This window comes from Nycticebus coucang, chromosome 9, assembly GCF_027406575.1.
Source record: "Nycticebus coucang isolate mNycCou1 chromosome 9, mNycCou1.pri, whole genome shotgun sequence".
Lineage (NCBI taxonomy): Eukaryota > Metazoa > Chordata > Mammalia > Primates > Lorisidae > Nycticebus > Nycticebus coucang.
Window position 1 is genome coordinate 32222114 of NC_069788.1, and position 26032 is coordinate 32248145.

Genomic DNA, 26032 nt, shown 5'->3' on the forward strand with positions numbered 1-26032 from the left:
ATTCTCCTGCCTCAGACTCCTGAACAGCTGGGACTACAGGCGCCCGCCACAACGCCGGCTATTTTTTTGTTGCAGTTTGGCCGGGGCTGGGTTTGAACCCGCCACCCTCGGCATATGGGGCCGACGCCCTACTCACTGAGCCACAGGCACTGCCCCTTAATTTTTTAAATATGGATGCCCAGGGCAAGTCTGCCGCTGACCGCCTTTGGCACCCAGAAACAAATAACAATTATGCCACAGTCCTATGGAAGGATCCACTCACCTCAAAATGGAACGGCCCAGACCCAGTTCTTATCTGGGGCCGAGGATCTGTATGCAATTTGATACCAAAGAAAATGCAGCCAGATGGCTGCCTGAAAGATTAGTAAAACAAATTGATAACAATTCTAAAATCCAGGGAGAAAAACCTCCCTGAGATTACCTTTCTCCTTTCCCTTCCAGAACCACGGATTTCCATCCATGATGCTGCCTTATCTCCTGATCTTCTGCCTCCCGGCACTGGGCCAACCTGTTCCAGCGGTCACCAAGCCCTTCGCTTGGCGCTTCTATTTAACCGAAAACACGACTGATGAAAAAGGTTTCGGCCACCTCCTAGCCACTGCCGACTGCCCGCCTTCTGGATGCAGTTCTACCATTTTTCTTAATTTTACTGACTTTAAAATCCAAGCATGGCATCCCCGCCCACATCTATGTTTTTTGTACAATCAAACCGATCGTAATTGTAAAGATTACTGGTACATGCAAAATGTAGGCTGTCCCTATTACTACTGCAATATTTACCCAACCCAATATCCTGATTGAAGTTACTCCCTTAGTTCACTTCCTTACAATAGCCCCCATAAGCTTTTTTACTTCCCAGACCACTACACCCTTATCATTCAAGATCCATGGGACAATAGATGGACATCCCCTGTCAAAGGCGCCATGTACCCTACCTCATACAGCTCCTGGCCTTCCAGCAAGCTGTTCATATGGCGCTCCCTCGTACAAATCCAAACCACCCTTCATACCCAGATTCAAAACCAAGAAAACGCCTTGCTTAAACAACTTGCACCCCCTTCCCCAGATAGCCCTTTTTCCTGGCTTACTCTCCTCCGCGAAGGTCTTCTCATTGCCAATATGAGCGGGCTAGGCAACCTCACCTCTTGCTTCCTCTGCGCCAGTCTTGGCCGCCCACCCCTTACCGCCGTCCCTTTGCCATCTCCCCTGAACGCTACTGCTTTAGAAGAAACATCCTTTAAACCCCTACTCGATATTTCTCTGTTCTTAAACCCCCAGGAAGACTCTTTCATCTTTTGTTATTCTAACGCTTCTACTAGACTCTGCAACACCACTTCTCCACCTATCCAAAACATCACTGCCCCCCCCCCTTCATTTGGTGCAACGGCACTCTTTCCAAAAATCTTACCCTCCCACTTCAGCCTACAGCCTTGTGCCTCCCAGTAACTCTTATTCCTCAAGTAACCATCCATACACCTACTGAATTTATTTCCCCCTTGGACAAAATTGACTCTCGTGTTTTTTCCAGAAACGAACGTGCTGCTTTCCTTCCCCTAGTTGCGGGTATCTCTCTTGCAATACTGCCGTATCTGCGGGACTTGCAGGAGGGGCCCTTGGGCACTCCTACATCACTGTTGCCAAGTTAACAGAACAATTCCAACTAGCAGTCGAGGCCTCTGCAGAATCCCTCGCCTCCCTACAAAGACAAATAACCTCCCTCGCCCAAGTAACCCTACAAAATAGACGAGCCTTAGACCTCCTCACCGCCGAAAAAGGAGGAACATGTCTATTTCTACAAGAGGAATGTTGTTACTTTGTTAATGAATCAGGCATAGTAGAAACACAGATTGACAAACTTCATAAGCTTAGCTTAGATTTACAAAAACAAAAATTTTCTTCTGAGGCAAACGAGTGGTGGAAATCCTCCATGTACTTCTTACTCATGCCCCTTGCAGGTCCCCTTATTAGCTTGCTATTGATAGTCACCCTTGGACCCATTATTCTTAACAAAATCATGAATTTTATCAAATCACAGATTGACTCCCTGGCATCAAAACCCATTCAAGTCCATTATCATAGACTCGACCTTGCAGACCGGGGCCTTGCCGAACCTAACAACGAACATATTCCTCCGGGAACCGCGTAAGCACTCAGAGCTATGCATGTTGACTCACCATCATATGTGAGTACAACCTGGGTACCTTTTTATGGGGTGCAATAAAGACACTGCAGAGGGAAGGCATAAACAGCCTCTCTGAGTCCCTTGGAAGCAAACCTGATTTGCATAGAGGTTAGCGTTGTAAAAATTTTTCCTCTCCTCCCCAAAAGACGCTCAAACTTATCATGCGGTCATTATGCCCATGGGAGGAATCAGGTCAATACTTCCCCCCAAAAGGTTAATGCCCTCTCCTCAACGCCAACAACTGACAGACCCCAACAAATTTAAAAACTAAAAGGGAGGAGATGCCGGAAGCCAAAACACCTCACAAAAATGCCCCTTGCTAGCTTGCTTGATTGCGGTGTTACGAGCTAACTATTCTCAGGAATTCAACCATAACAGCAACAGTACTTTCCCCTTGCGGAACTCCTCAGAAATGCACCCCCCGCCTTAGGGACCTTCTCCTAGTAATTTTCCAGAAACTAGCCCCCTCCCCACCCTGATAGGAATAGCCCTTAGTTACTTCCTCGTTTGAATGCCTATAAGCCCAGCTGAGAAAATAAACTCTTCGGAGCTTGATCAGACTCTTGACTTGCTCTCATTCTTTCGTGTCTCTTGTCCCCTCATTGGACTGACCCCTTTGTTTCCCAGGTCCCCGTTAAATTCCCCACAGGCCGGGGCAAGTATCTTTTAAAACAGGACTAATATTCATTAGCCTCTACCCTGTACTTGCTTATTTCTGTGGGTCTGCCAAAGGTTGCTATTCTATCTAGAAGGCTACACTCCCCAATCTTCATGTGAATTATATGTGTCCTACCTAAAGAAAAGCTTAACTACATACAGCTTTCTTGACAACCCCAGTATAGAACTGCCCCTCCATCTAAATCATCACTGCCCATTATGTCTCTAACATAGTTCTGAACAGTATTAAACATTATAATAATTATTACAAGCATTTATCAAGCACTTACAATTAATTAGCATGTTAATCTTCTAATACCCTATGAGATAATTATTATTATCATCCCCATTTTGTAGCAACTTAGTGTTCACCTTCACTGAACTATGAGTTGTGAATCATGATCTGTACCCAGCATTATGTGGCAAACTTAACTGCCTACACCAATACTGTTTCCCATGATCATGATCATAGTACCCACAGATATTAAAGCATAGGACACAAAGGAGTCCAAAAATTTCAGGAAACTTTTTAAGAGTTTTGTATTTTTTTTTTTAAGAGACAGAATCTCACTACATCACTCTTGGTAGAGTGCCGTGTCATCAAAGCTCACAACAACCTCAAACTCCTTCTCTTGCCTTACCTTCCCAAGTAGCTGGGACTCGCCACAACACCTGGCTATTTTTTGTTGTTGCTGTTGCAGTTGTCATGGTTGGTAAGCTGGCCCAGGGTGGATTTCGAACCCGCCAACCTGGGTGTATGCGGCTGGCACTGTAACCACTGAACTACAGGCACTGAGCCAAGAGTTTCGTTTTTTAAAAACAACGTAAATTGTGTAAAATTTCACACACAATAAGATGTGACCTTGCCTTGTTCTTTCTTTACTAGAAAAGAAAATTCTTAATTTTCAAATGTAGATCTCATCAAGAACAGTTAAGTATTTCATGTCTGAAAAATAGATCTAAAATTTTAGATCAAACAGAGCTCTTAAATTATGGAACCATTTCTCACTGAAGATTGTTTTTAATCTTTCCATCTAATCCTAAAATAATACTATTTCCTACTCAAAAGATGGGAGGTAGAATGCTAAAACTTCAGAGATAGTAGCAAAAGAATTTCTGATATACTTCTGGATTCGGACTCCATTTGGTTCTACTGAAGCATTTAAATTTATTTAACCAGTCAAAAATTTTTATCAATTTTTCACCAACGAGCAAAGAAAATCATCAAATATTAGGAAACAGTGATTCAGCTATTTGCTATATAGTTGAATCTCCAAATACTGTTTTGTCATCCTCAGCAGTAAAAATATCATAATCCTGAGGCCATTAAATGAAGCTATTCAAGACATTAGCTATATTGCTGATATAGCACCAGATTAAGACACTTAAAATCTTGGAAAATCGGGCAGCGCCTGTGGCTCAGTTGGTAAGGCGCCGGCCCCATATACCGAGGGTGGCGGGTTCAAACCTGGCCCCGGCTGAACTGCAACCAAACAATAGCTGGGCGTTGTGGCGGGCGCCTGTAGTCCCAGCTACTTGGGAGGCTGAGGCAAGAGAATCGCTTAAGCCCAGGAGTTGGAGGTTGCTGTGAGCTGTGTGATGCCATGGCACTCTACCGAGGGCCATAAAGTGAGACTCTGTCTCTACAAAAAAAATTAAAAAAAAAAAATCTTGGAAAATCTTATTATCACTATAATGAAGGTAAAGTAACCAAAGAGAGTGTCATATGCATGCAACAGTTTCAAATGATCCAATTTTTAAAAAGTTATTTATAAATGTACATAAAGATAAAGCCAAGGTGACAAAATGTTAACAGCAAACTTAGGTGAAGGATATACACCATGTTCATCGCACAATTATTCCTTTAACTTTTCTGGAGAGTTAAAATTTTTCAAAGTAAAATACAAAGTTGGAACAACCTAGCCCATTCATTTGAGAGGCTGCATCGGGAAGGAGTCATTTGAATAGTCTTTTCCACTTAGGAGTCAGAATATTTCAATGCCAAACAGCAGAGCCTGAACTACTAAGCTTATTTTATAAAAAAGGTATGCTGCAAAGATACATAGTTGTTGGCCCATAATTTGATAGTATTCAGGACTTCACTATTTTCTTCAGCACCATGTCAAAATCAGAAGGCATACTACTTGCTACCAAATTTTGGGTGAAATGAAAAAAATATGTGGATTGGTATTCTGTCAACTAATTTTTTATGTGCAACATCATTCCTTTCGGTACACATACGAGTGATCTATCGTACCAATCTAAATGTATCTTTTACATTCAAAATAATTATGAACACGGCTCAGTGTCTGTAACACAGTGGTTATGTACCAGCTACATCAAGGGTGGAGGGTTTGAAACCGGCCGGGACAGCTAAACAACTGCAACAAAAAAATAGCCGGGCGTTGTGGCAGGTTCCTGTGGTCCCAGTTACTTGGGAGGCTGAGGCAAGAGAATCACTTAAGCCCAAGAGTTTGAGGTTGCTGTGAGCTGTGACACCATGGCATTCTACCCAGGGTGACAGCTGGAGACTCTGTCTCAAATATATAAATAAATATGAATTTGATGAAAAAAATCATTTTTCTGCAACATGAGTTTCCACCAGTAAAACAAAGTTAGTTATGTCTTCCTTCACACATACCAGAGTGGAGTCCATCTGGCATCAATTCTTCTGAATGTAAAGTGAAACATTACTAATATTCCGAATGTTATTCAGAGATGTAATGCTGACAAATGTGAATTCTTTACTCACAAAGCCCAATACCATTATCATTGTGGCTAGATTCATAAGAGTGCAGAAATAAGGTGACTTATACCAGCTTTTGCCTTGAAAAATGTAAATTTGTTTTCTTCTCTGACTTCAGCAACTTATAGTAATCAACTCCTCCTGGAAAATACTATTCTGTGCTTACTTCATAAAGTATTTGTTTCACCAGAGAAACTGCCATGCTTAATAATATGTAATAGCTAAAGTTTCAATGTTTTCATGACCATACATTGAGGACTTAAGAAAAACAGCTCACTAGTCCAATTATTTTTCATATAGTCAACATCACACTACTATTTGAATGAACCTCTGCTTTTTTAGTCTGCTTTGACAAAATCAACACATATGCAGATTTAGTTTGCCTAGGCACACAGAAATTTAAATTAACATACCCAGTGCAGTGTTTATGCTGTCAACCTTTACAATGATGGGGTTTCTTTTTAATATTAATAGTATTGGTAGTTGTATCCACTACTATTTAACAATACAATGAACCAGTCAAATTAACTAATAGTTAACTTTAAAAATGAGATTAATAAGCATGTAATACATAAATGGCAGAAAAACAGGCAAGCAAAAATAACCTGCTTCCTGTTTTAAATGTTAGCTGATAACAAATGACGTATTTAGTCATAACGTGTAGCACATGTACTTAAAAACAAGTTATGAGGATCCTTAAGGAAAAAAGCCTAAGCCGCCTGTTGCCAACTATAATGGCCTTTCGTTCTTATAAGAAAAAGAAGTATGCTTAGTGTTCTTAGGAAAGGTAAAATTTACTGTGTCCTTTCCTATTAAAAGATAAAACGAATAAAATATTCAGAACCTTGAACTTCTTTATGTAGTCTCTACTTAAGTATCCACAAAGCAAAAGAAAGTTGTAAATAGATTTTACTATGGGCAAGTCACAAATAACTCTCTCATGGGTCTAAAACTTCTCCCTGACACAGAAATCATATATATATCATATGACACAGAAATCGTATCTATCTATCTATATATAGATATAGAGACAGACAGACAGACAGAGAGAGAGATATTCAGCTACACAATGCAGACCTCCATAATTTTGTCCCACAATCTCGAAGCAAACAGTATAAGAGTTCAAGATCATGAGAACCGCTATAACTATCCACCTTCAGGCAGTTAGGCTGAAGGCAGCATAGATGATATGTAAAGGACACTGCATTTTCTGAAAATCAAAGAACAAACGAAACCTTTTAATGGAACTATCTCGATATCATGAAATGTTTCATTTTTATGAAAATATGTTTTCACTTTATGAAAATAATCAAAGGAGATATAACCCTAAATGTATGGCTTTTCCCAAACTTGACGTACCAAGTAATAGCTAGAGATACAAGAGGACTCTACAAAAATTACGAATAGCCTTATATTTTAAAATTTGGAAAATACAAATAAACAAAATTTCTTTACTACAGAGTACTTGGTACCATGGGAATTTACAGGCCATAATTTGAAAATCACTAATCCAAGGTAAATGTAGTAAACAGTCATTTACTACTTATTAAATCAAATTAATCATAGTTAAGTACTCAACTTTCCAACAGAATTCAGATTTTACTATGTTAAACACCTGATATCTACCCCATAAAAAACTTACTTCTTTGTACATATAAAGTATTTTATACCTTAATAGATTTCTTCCCCAAATTCTAAATTGAGAACAATATTATTTGTCCATTTTTTACCCCTTTCTCACCAGCAGCAAAAGACAACTCCAAGAGAATTTAAAATATCTTTCTGAGGCCAGGGGTAGTGGCTCCCTCCTATAATCCTAGCACTCTGATAGGCCAAGAAGTGTGGATTGCTTGAGCTCTCGAGTTCAAGACCAGCCTAAGCAAGAGTGAGATCCTGTCTCTACTTAAAATAGGAAAAAACTAGCTAGTTATCATGGCAGGTACCTGTAGTCTCAGTTATTCGGGAGGTGAGGTGAAAGGACGGCTTGAGCCCTAGAATTTGAGGTTGCGGTGAGCTATGATTTCATAGCTCTCTACCCGGATGGACAGTGAGACTGTCTCACAAAAAAAAAAAAAAAAAAGATTTTGAAATTATAAGACCAACTCAAACCCATACCTTATTTCAAATATAATGCTCTCTGTCTTTGCCAAGTTGTTCTCCTACCATATTTACACAGTACCAAATCTTTAAAGGACACTCTGTTGGGCCAACCATCTTCAAATCAGAATGTTTATGTTTAGATATCTAGCAATTAAAGAAAAATCATTATCAAAGTTCTTGCATCCATACTGCTAAGAATCAGTAGATAGTTCAGCATCCTATTAAATAAAGAATATTCGAGCTCAGTTAAAGTTTAATCAGTCAGGTGCAGTGGCTCATGAGACCAAGGTGCGTAGATTGCTTGAGCTCAAGGGTTTGAGACCAGCCTGAACAAGAGTGAGACAAAGTCTCTACTAATACAATAGAAAAATTAGCCCAGTGTTGTGGCAGGAACCTGTAGTCCCAGCTACTTGGAAAGCTGAGGCAAGAGGATTGCTTAAGCCCAGAAGCTTGAAGGTGCTATAAACTATGATGCCATGGCATTCTAGCCTGGAGCAAGAGAGTGAGACTCGGTCTCAGAATAAACAAATAAATAAATAAATAAAGTTTAATCATTCAACAGAGTTTGTAAGATGGTTAAGAAAACAATGCCTCATGTTTTAATTTATAATTCCTATAGATAGCTATCAGCTATTATCAGTATGGATTATCAGTATGCTATTGACTGCATATGACTAAATATTAAGATTGACTATATAGGCCAGTATTAGTCATGAGAATAAGCAGGAACTTACGGCATTCTGCTATAAAAGGCAGAACTAAGTTTTCTTAATTTATGGACAGTTATAAAATATTCTTCTATTTTCATGTAACTAAGCAAAAAAAGAATTATTTACATACTCTTCTTAATATTTTTGGTTTGTGGATGTGGCTGAATTCCTCCAGCTGGAAGTCCATATGTGCTTATTCGTTGTACAAGACTTGCTACATTCCCATGCCTTTCCCGTTTGATCGGCAAATTGTCATCCTTGGATTCTGTCTCTCTTTTAATTTCCTATAAAAGAAGGAAATCAAAATAGGCAAGTTATATTTTATCTAAATCAAATTCTCAAAGGTAAAATATCAAAAGATAGCTACATCAATTACTATAAAAATCATTCAATAGTTTTGAACCTTTTGCTCTGCCCAAACATATCTAAAGAATGCAACATATTTTGGTAACAGTGACTCACTATGAGTTTAAGTCTTACCAGAACTGGAGCTGAAGGTAAAGAAAGAAAGGCTGAAATCCCAGCTGTACCACTCACCCCAACATACAATGAAATACAGAGATATGCAGACCAACGATAAGACAATAAATCTAAGTAAGGAGTGAGCAAACTTTTTCTATTAAGTGCCAGACTGAAAACAGTGTAAACATTTTCAAATTTCCAGGCCATATGCTCTCCATTACAACAGCCAACTCTGCTACTTACACTGTAAATGTAGTTGGATGTTTAGGTGATTAAATTTAGCTATGTTCCAATAAAACTTTATTTATGGTGTCTAAAATTTTAATTTCACAGAGTTTTATATATCATGAAATATTACTCTTGATTTTTTTTCTAACCACTTATAAAATCCATAACTAGCATTCTTAGCTCATGGACCTTACAAAAACAGGTAGAATTTAGACTTGTCTTGTGGGCTATAGTTTAATGGCTCTTGTTCTAGGTCACAGGTACAACAGAAGATATGTGAACCAGCAAGGAAAAAAGTGTAAAATTTTACTGAAAGACATTTTTAAAAAATCCGCACATTAAAAACAAGGCTATGCTATGCTCAGTAACTGAAAACACAGTGTCATAAAGATACTGATTCTCCCTAAAAAATAAATAAAATTCAGTAAGTATATAAAAGATTTGGAGTAGCAATTTAGTAAGATGTTTCTAAATTTATACAGAAGAACAGAAACCCAAGAATAGACAAAATACTTCAAGAAAAAAAGTGAAGGGACTTTTTTTTAAAACCAAAACAGAAAGGAAAACAATAATGAGATAATAAATTAGTTTGGTACTATCATAAAAAGAAACACTGATAATCAAAACCTAAAGTTATAGGCAGTCCAGAAAAGGTGAGGAATGATGGAATCTTAAAATGCATAGTGCATAAAAATACCAACGTGCCATACTGATGAGGCAGTGAATGAAATAAGATTCCTGGCCAGGCACAATGGCTCATGCCTGTAATCCTAGCACTCTGGGAGGCTCAGGAGGATGAATTATCTAAGCTCAGGATTTCAAGACCAGTCTAAGCACTAGCAAGACCCCATCTCTACTAAAATTTAGCAAAATTCACTGGTTATTGTGGTGGATGCCTGCAGTCCCAGCTATTTGGGAGACTGAGGCAAGAGGATCCCTTGAGCCCAAGAGTTTGAGGTTGCTGTGAGCTATGATACCCTAGCACTCTACCCAGGGCAACAGAGTGAGACTCTCTCTAAAAAAAAAAAAGAAAAAAGAAAAAAAAAGAGTTAAGTTCTCATAGCATGTTTCTGATCACAAAAACATCACCAGACTTCTAAACAAAAGTTCTCATAGCATGTTTCTGATCACAAAAACATCACCAGACTTCTAAACAAAAATCACAACACAAATGCTAGTATTAAACACTGAAGTAAATGAGATATGTATATATTTAAGAAAGTTTAATAAAAACAAGTAAATAATTATTTATCCACTTATTCCAGTTCAGGGTTACAGGTAGTCTGGGCCTATCCCAGAAGCACAGAGTGCCAGGAAGGAACCCGTCCTGAAGAGGATGCCATCTCATCACAGGGTACACTCACACACTCACACTCAGATTGGAACAATTTAGACATGCCACTTCACCTCACATGCACATATTGGGAATGTGCGAAGAAAGTGGAGTACCCAGAGAAAATCTACACAGACATGAGAATGTGGAAACTCCACACACACAACAGCCCCAGCTAGGAACTGATTTTTTTCCCCATCAACATTATAATGAAACAACATTGAACGAAATGAAATTATTCAAGGACTTCCTATGTATTATCAAGATGAAGGGAAAGGTGGAAAAGATCACTCCATGCAGTATGAAAGAATAAGTAGGACGACAGAACTAGAGGCAAGTACACCAGGTGATAGCTGAATGTGTCTCAAGTTGTAATAGCTACAAGGGAGAAATTCAGAAAGCTTCAACAAAAATTTAAGAGGTAGAATCTTGATAATTCATTAGTAAACTAAGAAGAAGAGAGTCAGAGATGATGCCCAAGTTCCTGACTTCAACTATTCAAAAGATGTTAACCTTTATAAAGAATGGTAATGTATCAAGAGAATAAGAAGACAAACCACAGACTGGTACAAAATATTTGCAAAAGCCGTATCTAAAGACATCTGATAAAGAACCATTATTCAAAATACACAAAAATATTTTGAAAGTCCACAAATTAAAAAAAAAAACAGCCAAAAAACAACAATGAAAACAAATTTATGGACAAAAGAGCTAAAAAAATCCCATGTGATCCCTCTCGCATTCCCTGTTCAACACACAAAAATAAGAGCAGACAAGATTTGCTTTCACCATCTAGAGACTTCATCACCAAACTTTTGGTACTTTTGTGACTAAACTTTCAACACATACATTGCTAAAATGTAGGCTCCAGGACAAAAGAAATTTTGTTTTATTGTATTTTCACTGCCTACAACAGTAGCACCTAGAAGGCACTAAAATATTTAATAAACAAACAATATTCACAACTAGTAAAAACAGCATAACATGATACAGTTGTGTAACACTCTAATCCAAAAACAGACCCAACCAAATATAGAAATTCTGTATATAATAAGGGAACTATTTAAAACCTGGTAAGGAAAAGATGAGTTCTTCATTGAATGATACTGGGGCAACTAGTAAGACATACAGAAAAAAAATAAACTGACTATATTATACCAAAGTATAATTATTCAAGGACTTCCTATGTATTATCAAAATACATAGCTCATCCAAAAATAATCTGGATTATAAAAAAAAGTAATAAAAGATTAAGAGAAAATGTGAATGAGCATTTCTTTATAACTTGTAAGTAAAAAGACTGATGTCACGACTTCTAACCAAGATATAAAGCCAAGACAATACTGCAACTGACTACAGATGAAACATCCACACTACAAAAGTCATCACAAAAGAAAAAAAGAAATCACAACATAATAAAAAGTATCAAAGGGTTTATTATTTCAAAAACTTCTGCATGCCATTAAGAAAAATGTCATTTTTTTTTTTTTGCAGTTTTTGCCTGGGGCCAGCGCCCTACTCACTGAGCCACAAGCGTCATCCCAAAATGTCAATATTTTTTTAATGAGCAGTCAATGAACAGATAATTCACAAAAGAAAAATAAACATGGAACACATGAATATTGAGAACCTAATCAAAAATAGCACTGTTTTCAGAAGATTCACCTTGTAAACCTAAAAACTTTTTAAATACTTGACAATCCTGCCAAAAGGAAATATAGGGAAGTTAGCAAAAATCTGAATGTGTGTGGTCTCTGATTAACACACCTCCTTCTAGAGATATGTCTAATGGAAATAAACTGACAGCTACCCAAACATGCATATGTTTATGTTCATTTGAATGTTTGTGACAGCACATCATCATAACAATAAACTAAAGATTAAATAGCCATAATTTGGGAACTATTTAAACTCTAGTTTACATCCATTTGATAAAATCCGATACAGTTAATAAAGAATGATATACCTATATTAAAATGATTTCTAAATCAAACTACTGAATTAAAAAAAGTTATATCACTACATATATAAAATGTTCTTATTAAAAATACATGATACCCAAAATTTTTTGGTAGGAAGATATGTTTAAAGGTATAAACTAAAGGTACCTGAATGTAGTTGAACACAGCTGGGTGCAGTGACCCATGCCTATAAACCTAGCAGTTTAGGAGACAAAGGCAGGAGAAACTGCCTGAGACTAGGAGTTCCAGACCAGACTGAGCAACAATTCGGATGTTGTCTGTACCACACTCCCATACCTGAGAAACAAAAAAGTACTAGTATAAGCACTGGAATATTGTTGAACCAAATTTTCTTGACTCTGAACTCCTACGTGACGTTGTGTAGAAAACTAAACCTTGTTACTTTCAAAAATGCTCACTGAAACTCAGAGTAGAGCCCCTGGCACAATCATTTTCCAATACTGGTGCTTGTGAGAGACAAACAACATCTTTGCAGGTGGCACTCTGCCTGCTCTAAGAAGCTTTCTGGCACAATTAATACCACAGACTTATTGGTACTTCCACACTCCACCACCCAATCAGCACAAATCAAATGCCAATCCCTTTCTTCTATAAGGCAGCCTCTTGAAGCTAGCATATAAATTCCCTCACTGTGGTGTAGTTTTCACAGGAAATAAGTAAATAAATCTACTTCCTATAAAACTCACATCCTCAGCAAAGGACTGAAAGGACAGTCAGCACACCTTGTGTTCATACTCTCACTCTCCACTAATTCTCCTTTCCCTTTCTCTAGTCAAAGTCTTTATCTCTTCCTAATGTGTCTTTGCACATATGGAAACGACTCTGGTCTCCTGGATATAAGAAACGTAAAGTCTATTTATTTGAATGTCCATCTCCTATTAGTTTATCCATGCGAGGTGGCGAAGGAAACGATCTAAGAACTGCAAGAACAATTTCTTGAACCAGTATAGCAGCACACCTTCCCACACTCCTCTAGTTGTTGACGCCTGCCACATGCTAACCAATTGTTACTCCCTAGCTGGCAGGATGTCTGATGAATCTGACTTTTTTATACATTCAGAACTATCTGATGTGTTTTGTTATCATTTTACAATCAATCAGAAAAAAGATATTTAGAAAAAATAGTTAAATGGATAGAGAAGTGTGAAAAATCACTGAAGTGCAAATCATAGAAGATACACAAGTTTCATAACATAGACTGCTTAATTTTTACTGGTAATGCACTTAAGGAAAAGTACTTTGGTTTGCTATAAATAACACATGTCAACACGTGAAAAATCTCAGTTTTCACGTTGTGGTGGGCGCCTGTTAGTCCCAGCTACTTGGGAGGCTGAGGCAAAAGAATTGCTTAAGCTCAAAAGTTTGAGGTTGCTGTGAGCTGTGACACCACTGCACTCTACTCAAGGTGACACTGTAAGACTCTGTCTCAAAAAAAAAAACAAAACTCAGTTTTCAGACTGTTCTAAGTATTTTTTTTTTCTGTAAAATAAAGAGGTTTATTCTGAACCGAATTTGAGGACATAATCTGGAGTGACACCCAAGAAGCCCTGAGCAAGTGGACTTGTGGTGGGGTTACAGTTTAGTTTTATACATTTCAGGGAGACAGGAATTACAGGTGAAGTCATAAAGCAATACGTGAAAGGTGTACATTGATTTGGCCTGAAAAGGTTACAGATAGTTTAAAGATTCTTTAGCTGAGAACTGGCGGAAAGGGTTAGGCTTTTTCTAAAAAAGCAGGAATCAGCTAAAAGGAATGCTAAGGTAAGGATCTGTAAATCAGAGACAACCACAGGACACTGTCCAGACCCAAGTTGTTTATGTTATGTACACTGAGGACCTGCAGGTATGTCTTGCATAGCCTTAGGCCTGTTAATGAGTCACAAAGGACATCTCTAAGAAGGCATGGGGTCATAATGATGCATATCTGGTCTCCTTCTTGATGGTCTGCAACAGTTTTAGGAGATGCCCTTGGCCAAGATGGGGTCCAGTCACATCAGGCGCTGGGGGAGGCAGAAGCCTTAAGATTTTATTTTAGTTCATACCACAAATCTAGATCGAGGAAGGCCAAAACAATTTTAAAAGGAAAAAACGTACTTGGTCTGTGTAAGGGCCGCGCCAGCCCTCCAATCTTCACGCCGCCAGACTATTTATGTACAGTGGACAGTTCCCCGCTTACGGAGGCTGCCACCACTGGACAGAGTCGCGGTCCTCCCGGCCCCCAGGAGGCGCAAGGCCCCAGGTACTGTCAAGTTGGGCATCTGCTATCTAACGATCAAGGCTCCGACGCCCCGGGCAGAGACAGAGCGCAAACGCGACGCTGGGAAGCCCGGAGGCCCTAGGGAATCGGGGAAGGTCACTAGGCCCTTCAAGGAGAGGGTGTCCTCAAGATTACAAACGTCTACTAGCGACATAAGCCCTGTTTTAAGTATTTTTTAAACTAATGAAAACACAATCTACATAGAGATTGGTTGGTAAACAATTTCAACATGACAATGAGTAAACCATTTTGGACTCTTCCTGTCTGCCTCATATACTATCACTACATTGAAAAATAAGACACACCTCTACAGGGCGGAGCCTGTGGCTCAGTGAGTAGGGCGGCGGCCCCATATGCCGAGGGTGGCAGGTTCAAACCCAGCCCCGGCCAAACTGCAACAAAAAAATAGCCGGGCGTTGTGGCGGGTGCCTGTAGTCCCAGCTGCTTGGGAGGCTGAGACAAGAGAATCGTGTAAGCCCAAGAGTTAGAGGTTGCTGTGAGCCGTGTGACGCCAGGGCACTCTACCTGACGGCGGTACAGTGAGACTCTGTCTCTAAAAAAAAAAAAAAGACACACCTCTATAAGCTCAAGATGCTTTCTAGTATAGGAGACCAAACACTTGATGTTCAAATCCTATTCCTCTAGGAAAACAATTCCAGTTTGACCAAATATGATAAAGTACAAATTCAAGAGAAAGATGACCTGGGTACAAATTCTGGTTCTAGTGTGTTTAGTAGCTATACAACTGCAGACATTTGTGTTGTCTTTATTAAGAATTAACCATGTGAATACAACACATGAATTCACTGCTCAAGAGCTAGAACTATTTTTAAAGACCTTCAATATGCTTTGAGAAATAAATATATCCAAGAATATTAGATATAATAAATGTTTTGAGGTCAAAAGACAGAAAAGGAGGAAAGAAAATTAAAATTTTTATAGACTACACTGAAGAGAAAAAAATCCTATTTACAACCTTGTAAATACATAGTGCCAACTAAGATACTATCACAAGTATCAAGTGATTTCAAGGCTCTAAACAAAATTACAAAGAAGACAAACTTTGCTTTGGAGTCTACTACCTTCTCCTCTAGAACTCCTCCCTGCTACAATCTATCACTAGAAACACACCATACACTCTCACTAATCTACTCTCTTTCCTAGTTTCTAAACACACGGTGCCTCCAGGCTACCCTTTGGTTATCTTCAACAGCAAACCTTACTGAAGTATTTCTTCTTTTATTTTATTTTACCTAAAGAGCCAGTAAATAAAATACATACTACCTTTTTTAGTACTATTTTTTTTTTGAGACAGAGTCTCAAGCTGTCTCCCTGGGTAGAGTGCCGTGGCATCGTAACTCACAGCAACCTCCAACTCTTGGGCTCAAACGATCCTCTTGCCTCAGTTTTTCTATTTTTAGTAGAGATGGGATCTTGCTCTTGCTCAGGCTGGTCTTGCTCAAGCAATCCACCCACCTCAGCCTCCTAGAGCTAGGATTACAGGCATGAGCCACCATGCCCAGCCTAGTATTTCTTTCTCCAAATTCACTTCCTTTCCTGACTTTGAAAATGACTCCAAGAAATCCAGCCAAATAAATAAACAAGATATCTTCACTTAAAGAACAATCATGAATGAACAAAGCAAACTCGGACTCTCACTCTCCACAGAGATAAGTCTCTTGCATAATAGGTAATGTTGATATAAAATTGGCAAAGTATAGTATGGATAATCTCCATATAAAAAAGAATATACTACATTGATTTTGTTTCATAGATAAGGAGTAAAAAATATGATAAAGATAAGAAATTGAAACATAGAAACAAATTGTGGCTAGCTAAAACATGTGAAAAAAGATACAGCTATTCTTCATCTATTAAGATCATGAGGCCAGGCATATGGCTCACCCCTATATCCTAGCATTCTGGGAGGCTGAGACAAGAGGATCCATTGAGCTCAGGAGTTTGAGACCAGCCTGAGAAAGTATGAGACAACTCTCTACTAAAAACAGAAAAATTAGCCAGACATTATAGCAAGTGCCTTGTAGTCCCGGCTACTGGAGAGGCTGAGGTGGGAGGATAGTTTCAGCCCAGGAGTTTGAGGTTGCTGTGAGCTGGGCTGAAGCCATGGCACTTTAGCCTGGAAAAGATACTTATCTTGGACTGCATTAACCAAAAACAGAGAATAAAAAGATAATAAAATTCACAAACCACTACCTCATGTTGTAATATACATTCATATGATAATTTAGTTATCTGATCATGGTCAGGGTATTAGGATGCTTTGAAAATAGAAAGCAATTAACTAGCATTCATAGAATCAAAGGTCACAAAATAATAAAAACCAGATGAGAGAATTTCTTTTTATTTTTTTGGAAACAGTTTTACTTTGTCACCCTCGGTAGAGTGCTGTGGCATCTTAGCTCACAGCAATCTGAAACTCGGGCTCAAGCAAATCTCTTGCCTCAGTCTCCCAAGTAGCTGGGACTACGGGCACCCACTGCAATACCCGGCTGTATTTTAGAGATGGGGTCTCACTCTGGCTCAGGTTGCTCTCCTACTCATGAGCTCAGGCAATCCACCAGCAGAGGCCTCCTAAATGCTGGGATTATAGGTGTGAGCCACCACGCCCGGCTCTCTTTGTTTCTCAAAGGAAAGAGACAGGGTACCTCATCACCAAATTCCTAAACAGACTCTCATAGCTCTGCCGAGGTTAATTAACATCAAAGATATACTCTAAATTATTTTTAATTTAACATTTAGGATTTCCAAAAATGTTATATGAAACTAGTACCTTCTACTTTACAAAAGCATAATCAGATGAAAAAGTGATATTACTAAAAAATAAGGGAAATAAGGACTAAATGTTCAACTGGTACACATTCCCTACTGTTTTAGCTTTGACTAAGTTAACTTTAGACTCACATTTTTTAAATTAGCCTTAGAATGATAGATTTAGGTTTCTATCCCATTCCTGAAGTTTTTATTTTGTTTTTCAGAATATAGGTAATATATATAGGGAATGATCCTAACTCAGGTCATTTGAATTCCTTGTTTTATTATGATTACATTAAACTGGATATTCAGCAAAACCCCATAAGGCCAAAGTAAAATGACTAATAAAAAATATCCCTTGGGGAAAAAAAGAAAGAAAAAATATTCCTTGGCTCGGCGCTGGTAGCACAGTGGTTACGGTGCCAGCCATATACACCAAAGCTGGTGGGTTCGAACCCAGTTGGGGCCAACTGCAACAAAAAAATAGCCAGGCGTTGTGGTGGGGGCCTGTAGTTCCAGCTGCTGGGAGACTGAGGCAAGAGAATAGCTTAAGCCCAGCAGTTTGAGGTTGCTGTGAGCAATGATGCCACCACACTCTACCGAGGACGACATAGTGAGACTCTGTCTCCAAAAAACAAAAAAAAAGTCCTTAATATGAAATCAACATACACCTTCTCAATGTTATTATATCAAAATCACCAAGGAAAATTTTGAAGTTTCTAAATTTCTCTCTCTAAATATACTTTCCCAATTGCTGTCTCTCCACTCAGGACAAAAAGCTGCTACCCTCTTTAAAACAAAAAGGCAAAAGCAGGAAAGGTGTGGGGGGTGTTATATAAATTAATTGTCAATTACATCCTACTCCTTTTCTTTTTTCCTACCCTGAGAATGCTAATGAAAGCTACGTGAAGTATAGTAGGAAAAAGAACTCTTCCCTTGGGCGGCGCCTGTGGCTCAAGGAGTAGGGCGCCGGTCCCATATGCCGGAGGTGGTGGGTTCAAACCCAGCTCCGGCCTAAAACCACACACACACACACACACAAAAAAAAAGAACTCTTCCCTTACCCATATTCTTTCAGACATACCACACTAAAATACACTGACAATATCACAATATTTTAAAATGGTCACATTTTTCATACTAATTTTGTTAATCTAAAAAATGTTATTTGCATTTTCAGCCCTAGGATGAAGGGGTTTTAGAATAATAACTACAGGAAATGAAGTGTGCCCAGGATTTCTTTTGACTGAAAAGACATCAGGCCTACAGTGGAGAGCCTCCCTCCAGGCTGCTAGTGTCTTTAAGCAAACAATCAGACAATCGGTGCTGGGGCCAGCAAGAACAGGAGATAACCCAGAAGACCAGCTTCTGGAATTCAAGCTTTCCTGATACCTGGTTTACATTATTTCTGCCAAACTGAAACACCTTAGTAGGAACAAAATTTTTCTTCCTTAAGAGGAAAAATTATTAATATAATTTAACTTTCTAGATTAAGTCTAAGGCAAACATTAACATGGTTTATATAAAATAATGTGCTAAATTTCTATTTATGGTATTAAGCATAGTGTGTAAAGGGGAAAACAGGATACTAATTCAACTTAAAAGATTTTCTATAGAAAAAAAAAAAAAAATAGCTACCAAATTTCCAAACATGCAAAGAGGTTGAGAGAGGATCATAAAGAAAGGCAAGTACGGTAGGGCAGGGTGGCTCACACCTATAATCCTAGCACTCTGAGGTGAGTGGACTGCCTGAGCTCACAGGTTTGAGACCCGTGTCTCTAATAGCAGGGCTTTGTGGCAGGCACCTGCAGTCCCAGCTACTTGGGAGGCTGAGGCAAGAGAATGGCTCAAGCCCAAGACTTTGAGGTTGCTGTGAGCTATGAGGACACAGCACTCTACCAGGATGGAGGGGAAGGGAGTGGTGGAGAGGCGAGGGAGAGAAAGGGAAGGAAGGACTCATCATAATAGATGGTTCTATACTGCTTAAAGTTTGTTTCAACATGTATTACTTCTATGATTTAAAATATAAAATAAAAATAGGGCCAGGCCCAATGGCTCAATCCCAGCTCCACAGGAGGCCAAAGTAGTAGGACCACTTGAGACCAGGAGTTCGAGACCAGTCTGGACAATATAGCAATACCTCATCTCTATAAAAAAAAAATAACAAAAAAAAACTGAATTTTTAAAAATTAGCTAGGCATGGTGTTGTGTACCTATAGTCCTACCTATAGCTACTGAGGAGGCTGAGGTGGGAGGTTCACTTGAGTCTAGGAGTCCCAGGTTGCAGTGAGCTATGATTGCACCACTGCACTCAAGCCTAGTCCACAAAGCAAGATCCCAATCAATAATCAATCAATCAATCAAAATAAAAGTTACCAATGTGAACTATTTCTCCAACTCAGTGAATGATAGCCTATATGAGATTCAGAATAGTATTATCTAAAATAACTCAAGTCACAGAAATTAATTACTCTTAGTGTATAAAATAATTAATGCTTTAACAGTATGAAACAAGAAATGTACTATGATGTATCATAAATAATTATATACAACCTTGTTAATTTATCTACTACTGTATTTTGGGGTAGGTTATTTTTGCTTTGTTTTGCCTTTTTTCAATGAAGATTTATTTCTTCCTCACGCAAAATGATTCTACAAAGGTAGAAATCAAGCTCTATTCTTTTCATTAATAAAAGCTGCATATTTTAAGGAACACAACATATAATAGGTACACAAATACACAATGAAATTACAGTCAAGCTAATTAACATCTAATTTTTTAGTATAATTCCCAATTAGCAAGTAAACTTTTCTTCCATTTAACATCTTGATATCTGCAGAACTGTTTTCTCCTTTAATCGGTCTCCAACTAATGAAAGTAAATCAAACACCAAATGTTCTTTCCTAAATGAACTATTATAAAGCTAGCTTCCTGAACTATTCTCCTAAAACAACCAACACATCTCTTAATATTTGAAACCATCACTGAGATCTATCCAAAAGAACAGTTCATAAAGGATTTAAAAAAAAAATAAGTCATGTAAAACAAAACTGTCGTTTTTGTCATTCAAGTAACATTTCTTATGAAAACAGTGAAATAATCACCAGAATTAAAACCTAAATTAGCATTCTTCCAAAAAAAATGTGATAACATTTAAAAAAAAAAAAATCAGTAAGACCCTTCCAAGGTAGTCATATACACATACATGAGATCATCTTCTTATTCTGCATATTACTATTTAATTTTTCTTTAAAGTAATTCTAAAAAAGATTTTAAATACATTTAAAGTCCTAATGTCTACTTAAGCATTTCACCTATGGAATCTAGAAATAAACTAAAAACAAACATTTTTAAATAAACATAAGCTTTCAAACTAGTTCTTTGAAAAATCTTTTTGCTAAATGAAGAACAACGGTTTGCTGAAAATTTAGGTTAAAACCAAGAAAAAAACATTCAAATGGTTGTGATTGATTTGTCAGCATTCTAAAATAACATAGTGAATAATTCTGGTTTCTTCCTTCTCATTATATGTGTATCAAAAAGCCTAAAACACATTCTCAAATCATAAGATCAAAATTTCACTTTAAATTTAAAAACATAAGTAACAGCAATTCACTTACCAGCACCTGAGACATCTTCTATAAACATATTCATTTGGTTTTTAAAGCACAAACTAAAAATATTATCAGAATAAACAGGCTATATAATAAGCTGTACCACCTCCAAGATCTCTAAAGAGCTCATGAGAAATCTGCTTTGCTATTCACAGAATAAAGTCCCCAATCCACAAATACTATCCCTGTTAATACTCTTTAGGTACACAAATAAAAATATTTTTAAGTTTCTCTTTTGATTACCACTGCACTGATATTTTTCTGCTTTCTCCATACTCTGTTTTAACACCTGCAAAGTTAACTACCAAATGTACCTTTGGTATTGCTCCTCCCCTTCTCTTCCTCCACCTCCTCAGGTGATCAGACTCTGCACCCTTTTACATGAAACATCAGTGAACAGAGTCCAACATTCAGTAAAATGTGTACAACCAGTCAATTGCTCTGATAGGCAACCTTAAACCTAATGTGTTATCTTAACTTCAGAAGTTAGTCATAACTTAAAAGCATTAACTATGCTTATTACACCTGTTACAATGAATGCATATCTATTCTTCTGTTAATGGTAGCTAACATTACAGGCTGTGGTTCATGCCTAGAATTCCAGCACTGGGGGGGATTGCCTGAGATCAGGACTTTGAGCATACAATTAGCTATAATGACACCATTGTACACCAGCCTGGGCAACAGACCAAGATCCTGTGTCTTTAAAACAAAACAAAATGAAAAACAAAAAAATGGTAACTATTATTACATTTTTCTGAACACTGGCTTTGTAAGAGCTGCTTAAGAAAAAAGCTATTCCTATACCGTCTCTAAAAGAAAAAACTTTTATAATTGTGAGTACTTAGACTGGATAAACCTTACTTATAAGCAAACTAGGCTACCGTTTAAAATGTACATTAAGATCTCTGTTAAAATGCCTCACCATCTGGATTTTCTCTTAGGAGAGAGGAACTGTATGTTTCTCTATTTCTCCTAAGTACAGTCATGATCTCTGGATGTTCCATATTTTAAAATAAATTTAAAAGTTCTGAAAGGTAGAGAAAAAAGGTAGATCAGCCAGGTAGATTGTGCTCCTCACAATTTGCAAAACAATAAGGCAGTGAATTCACTGCTTAGGAACTAGGTACTGGAGAAACCCACAATCTTGCCAATACGTAGAGGAAATAAAGCTCCATGAAAAGCCTCACTTAGTCGTCTGCAAATTCTAAGACCCTTATGAATTATGATAACTCTATTCTGCCTCTAGAAACGGAATATCAAAGCCTGGATGGCAGCACAGGACCTACTAAATTTTTTAAGTATGATATTGAAACCTACTGCTCAGGAAAAAAGATTCCTTTCAAAATATTACTGCTCACTGACAATGCATCTGGTCACCCATGAGCTCCAACAGATATGTATATGGACATTAATGTTGCTTTTGTGCCATACAATATCCATTCTGCAGCACAACAAGGAGTAATTTTGATTGGCAATTCTTATTACTTAAGAAATGTATTTTATAAGGCTATAGCTGCTCTAGATAGTGATTCTTCTAATGGAGCTGGGCAAAGTAAGTTGAAAACCTTCTAGAAAGGATTCATCACTCTAGATACCATCAAGAATATTCATGATTCACGGGAGGTCACAATATCAACATTAACCAGAGTCTGGAAAAAGTTGATCCCAACACTCATGGATGACTTTATGAGGGAGGCAATTTGAAGACTTTGATGGAGAAAGTAAGTGCAGATGTGGTGAAAACAGCAAGAGAACTGATGTTAGAAGTGGAGCGTAGGCTGGGTGGGATGGCTCGCGCCTGTAATTCTAGCACTCTGGCAGGCTAAGGCGGGTGGACTGCCTGAGCTCAGTGGTTCAAGACCATCCTGAGCCGGAGTGAGCCAGAGTGAGACCCCGTTTCTACCAAAAAAAGCCAGGCGTTGTGGAAGGTGCCTGCAGTCCCAGCTACTTGGGAAGCTAAGGGCGAGAGAATCGTGAAAGGAAGAAAAGAAAAAATAAAAGAAAATTTACCAAAAAAAACCCACTTCAAACTAAGAGGAGTGAAAACCAGTTAAAAGCAAAATTCAAAAAATAAAAAAAAGAAGTGGAGCCAAAAGATGAGATTAAATTGCTGCATCATGATAAAAATCTGAACAGATAAGGGGTTCCTTCTTATAGATGAACAAAGAAGATGGCTTCTCATGATGAAAACTACTCCTGGTGCAGAAGCTATGAACATTGGTGAAATGACAACAAGGGATTTAGAATATTACATGTATTTAATTGATAAAGAAGTGGCAGATTTGACAGGACTGATTCTACAATTTGAAAGAAGTTCTGTGAGTAAAACGCTATTAAACCATATCACAAAATACAGAGAAATTTTTGGTACAAGTAAATAAAAATTAAATTGATGAGGCAAACTTCACTGTCTCATTTAAGTAACTGCCACAGCCACTCTAAACGTAAGCATACATTACTCTGATCAGTCAGCAGCCATCGACATCAAGGCAACATCCTCCACCAGCGAAAAGAATGTGAAAGATTTCTGAAGGCTCAGATGATCATTAGTATTTTTTTAGCAATAAAGTATTTTTAATCGGGGTGTGCACATTATTTTTTTAGACTTAAAGTTATTACACGTTTAATAGACTACATACAGCATAAATTTAACTTTTATATCACTAGGAGACCAAAATATTCATGTGACTCACTTTATTCCAATATTTGCTTTATTACTGTAGTCCAAAACTAAACCCACAGTATCTCCAAGGTATACCTACAATTCAGGGTGTCCATAAAGTTCACGTGCAATGCACACTAACTTTCTGGATACCTTGTATGATCAAATATAGTTGGCCCTCCTTATCTCCAAGCTATAGATCTGCATATTCATCAATTATGTATCAAAAATACTTGGGAAGTTTGTGTTCTTCTGATTCTTGAAAAAAGACTAAAAAAAAATACTTGGGGAAAAAAACAAAATATAACAATAAAATACCACAATTATTTTAAAATATAGCATAACTATTTACTTGTTATTTACATTGAATTGGGTATTATAAGCTAGAGATTATTTAAGTAAATAAGAGGATGTATATACATGTAGTACGATGCTATTTTATAAAAGGGATCAGAGAAGCTACAAATTTTGGTATCTGTGGGAGTTCCTGGAAGCCCTATAGATACCTTAGATGCCAAAAGGTAATTTATGTGTTCATACTTGGAAGTAAAACCACAATTAAAAGAATCACAATTTATCCAGGGAACAAATATTAACTAAGCATCTTGTTAACAACAACTGTGCAATCTGGAAAAGCAAATGTGATACACACCTTCCCCTAAGAGCTCATAATCTAATGAGGTCGGGGAGAGGCTAGATATAAGAAAACTAATATGGAGAGAAAAAATAAGATAATTATAAATGATGCGTAAATATATAAGTATTCTTCACTTTTTTTTCTTCTCTAAATTACTAACAATTTTACTAGCTTGCAATAGATTTAAAAGTCTTGAAGATTGTTTTCTGGCAGAGGTGACTAGCATATTTACTGAAAAATAAATGTTCAGTGGTAAAGATTAATTGCTACTTTGGCAGATAACTACTGTAATGCTGAAACTCAAAAAGTATGACCTAATATATTTTGTTGTTAGAAAAGCAGAAAACATGTCAGACAATTGTTCCAGACTTCAATTCAGATTCTATGCCTACTCAACAGTGTACAAAGCACTTATCTCTCAGTCTAAATGTCACTATATTTTAAATGGATCTACTACCTATCAAACTTACTTAACAAGAATTCAAGTTCAAACGAAAATGTATACAGCAAAGCTGCTTTGAAAATTACAAAGTACAACCCAAATGTAAACTACTATTTATTTTAAAAATACAGGAAGACAGGGAGTATACACACAAATGTCTACAAACACACAAATACACACAACATTATCCAGTAGGATACAAAGCAACAATGACATCCACTACAGAGATACTTACGTTCTTACTCTCTTAAGGGTAAAAATTTATCTGATACATTTTAATTTTAAAAATGTATCTATTTTATTTAAAGATTAAATTCTATCTACCAACAGCTAGAAATTTAACTGAAAATATTTACCTTAACAAAATTATCAGGGAACATTCCTCTTCTCCCATTTAATTCTCCTTCTAGCCATCCTTCCTCTTGTAGTTTTTTCACATTCCTGATGACTTCCCCAACTCGAATAGTTAATTCATCATCATGTACAGCATCATAGTCATACTCCACAACATAGTCAACTAAAAAAGGGGGGGGAAAGAAATATTTAAAATCTGATTTATAAAATACCATAAGCATATTAAGAAATTTTTAATCGAAGAATCTATTTAGTAACACCAATTAATTACTAAAAAGACAGAAAGGGTTATCACAATAATTTTAAATATTTGCTACATTAGCAAATTTCTTAAATACCTCAGTACAGAACATAGTTTAGCTTTTAAGTGGGAGTCTAAAAAGAAATATAATGCATAATTCATGCCATCAGATGTTCTTATAATCAAACGTACACCCTTCGTGGCAGACACATAGACCCTGGAGTGGTCCCCATGATCTCCACCTCCTGGTATTCAAATCCTTCTGTAATTCCCTCTCCTAGAATACAGATATGACCTATGACTAACTTCTAACCAATAGAATATGACAAAAATCAAGGACTGTATGTGATTACATAAGATTATAATGCCAAAAAACAACATAAGCTTGAAAACAGATTCTTCCCCAGTTGAGCCCCAGATGAGAACAAAACCCTGGTCCACACCTTTTTCAGCCTTGCAGAGGACCCAGATAGCCATGGCCACTCTTAAACCACAGAAACTATAAAATAATAAATGTGTATTGTTTTAAGCTGCTAAGATTGTGTCAATCTGTATGAAACAGCAAACCAATAGACTCTGAAATGAAGGAGTTTTAGATTATAGAATATCATATATGCATACAATTAATATTTTATAAGTTTAATAAAAG

The 26032-nt window shown here is 37.4% G+C and overlaps 1 protein-coding gene across 2 annotated transcripts in view; it reads right to left on the reverse strand.

Annotated features, from left to right (window-relative positions):
• CD2AP (CD2 associated protein) overlaps positions 1 to 26032 on the reverse strand; it is a 126487-nt gene that overhangs the window by 75200 nt on the left and 25255 nt on the right. The window contains exons 2-3 of one of the 2 annotated variants that reach the window (XM_053602712.1): positions 25145 to 25305; positions 8526 to 8679 (exon numbers count right to left, since the gene is read on the reverse strand). In XM_053602712.1, the coding sequence (XP_053458687.1) occupies positions 8526 to 8679; positions 25145 to 25305 (315 nt within the window). Of the gene's footprint in view, positions 1 to 8525; positions 8680 to 21050; positions 21326 to 25144; positions 25306 to 26032 lie in introns of those variants that run through there. The other variant, XM_053602713.1, reaches the window with a different exon arrangement.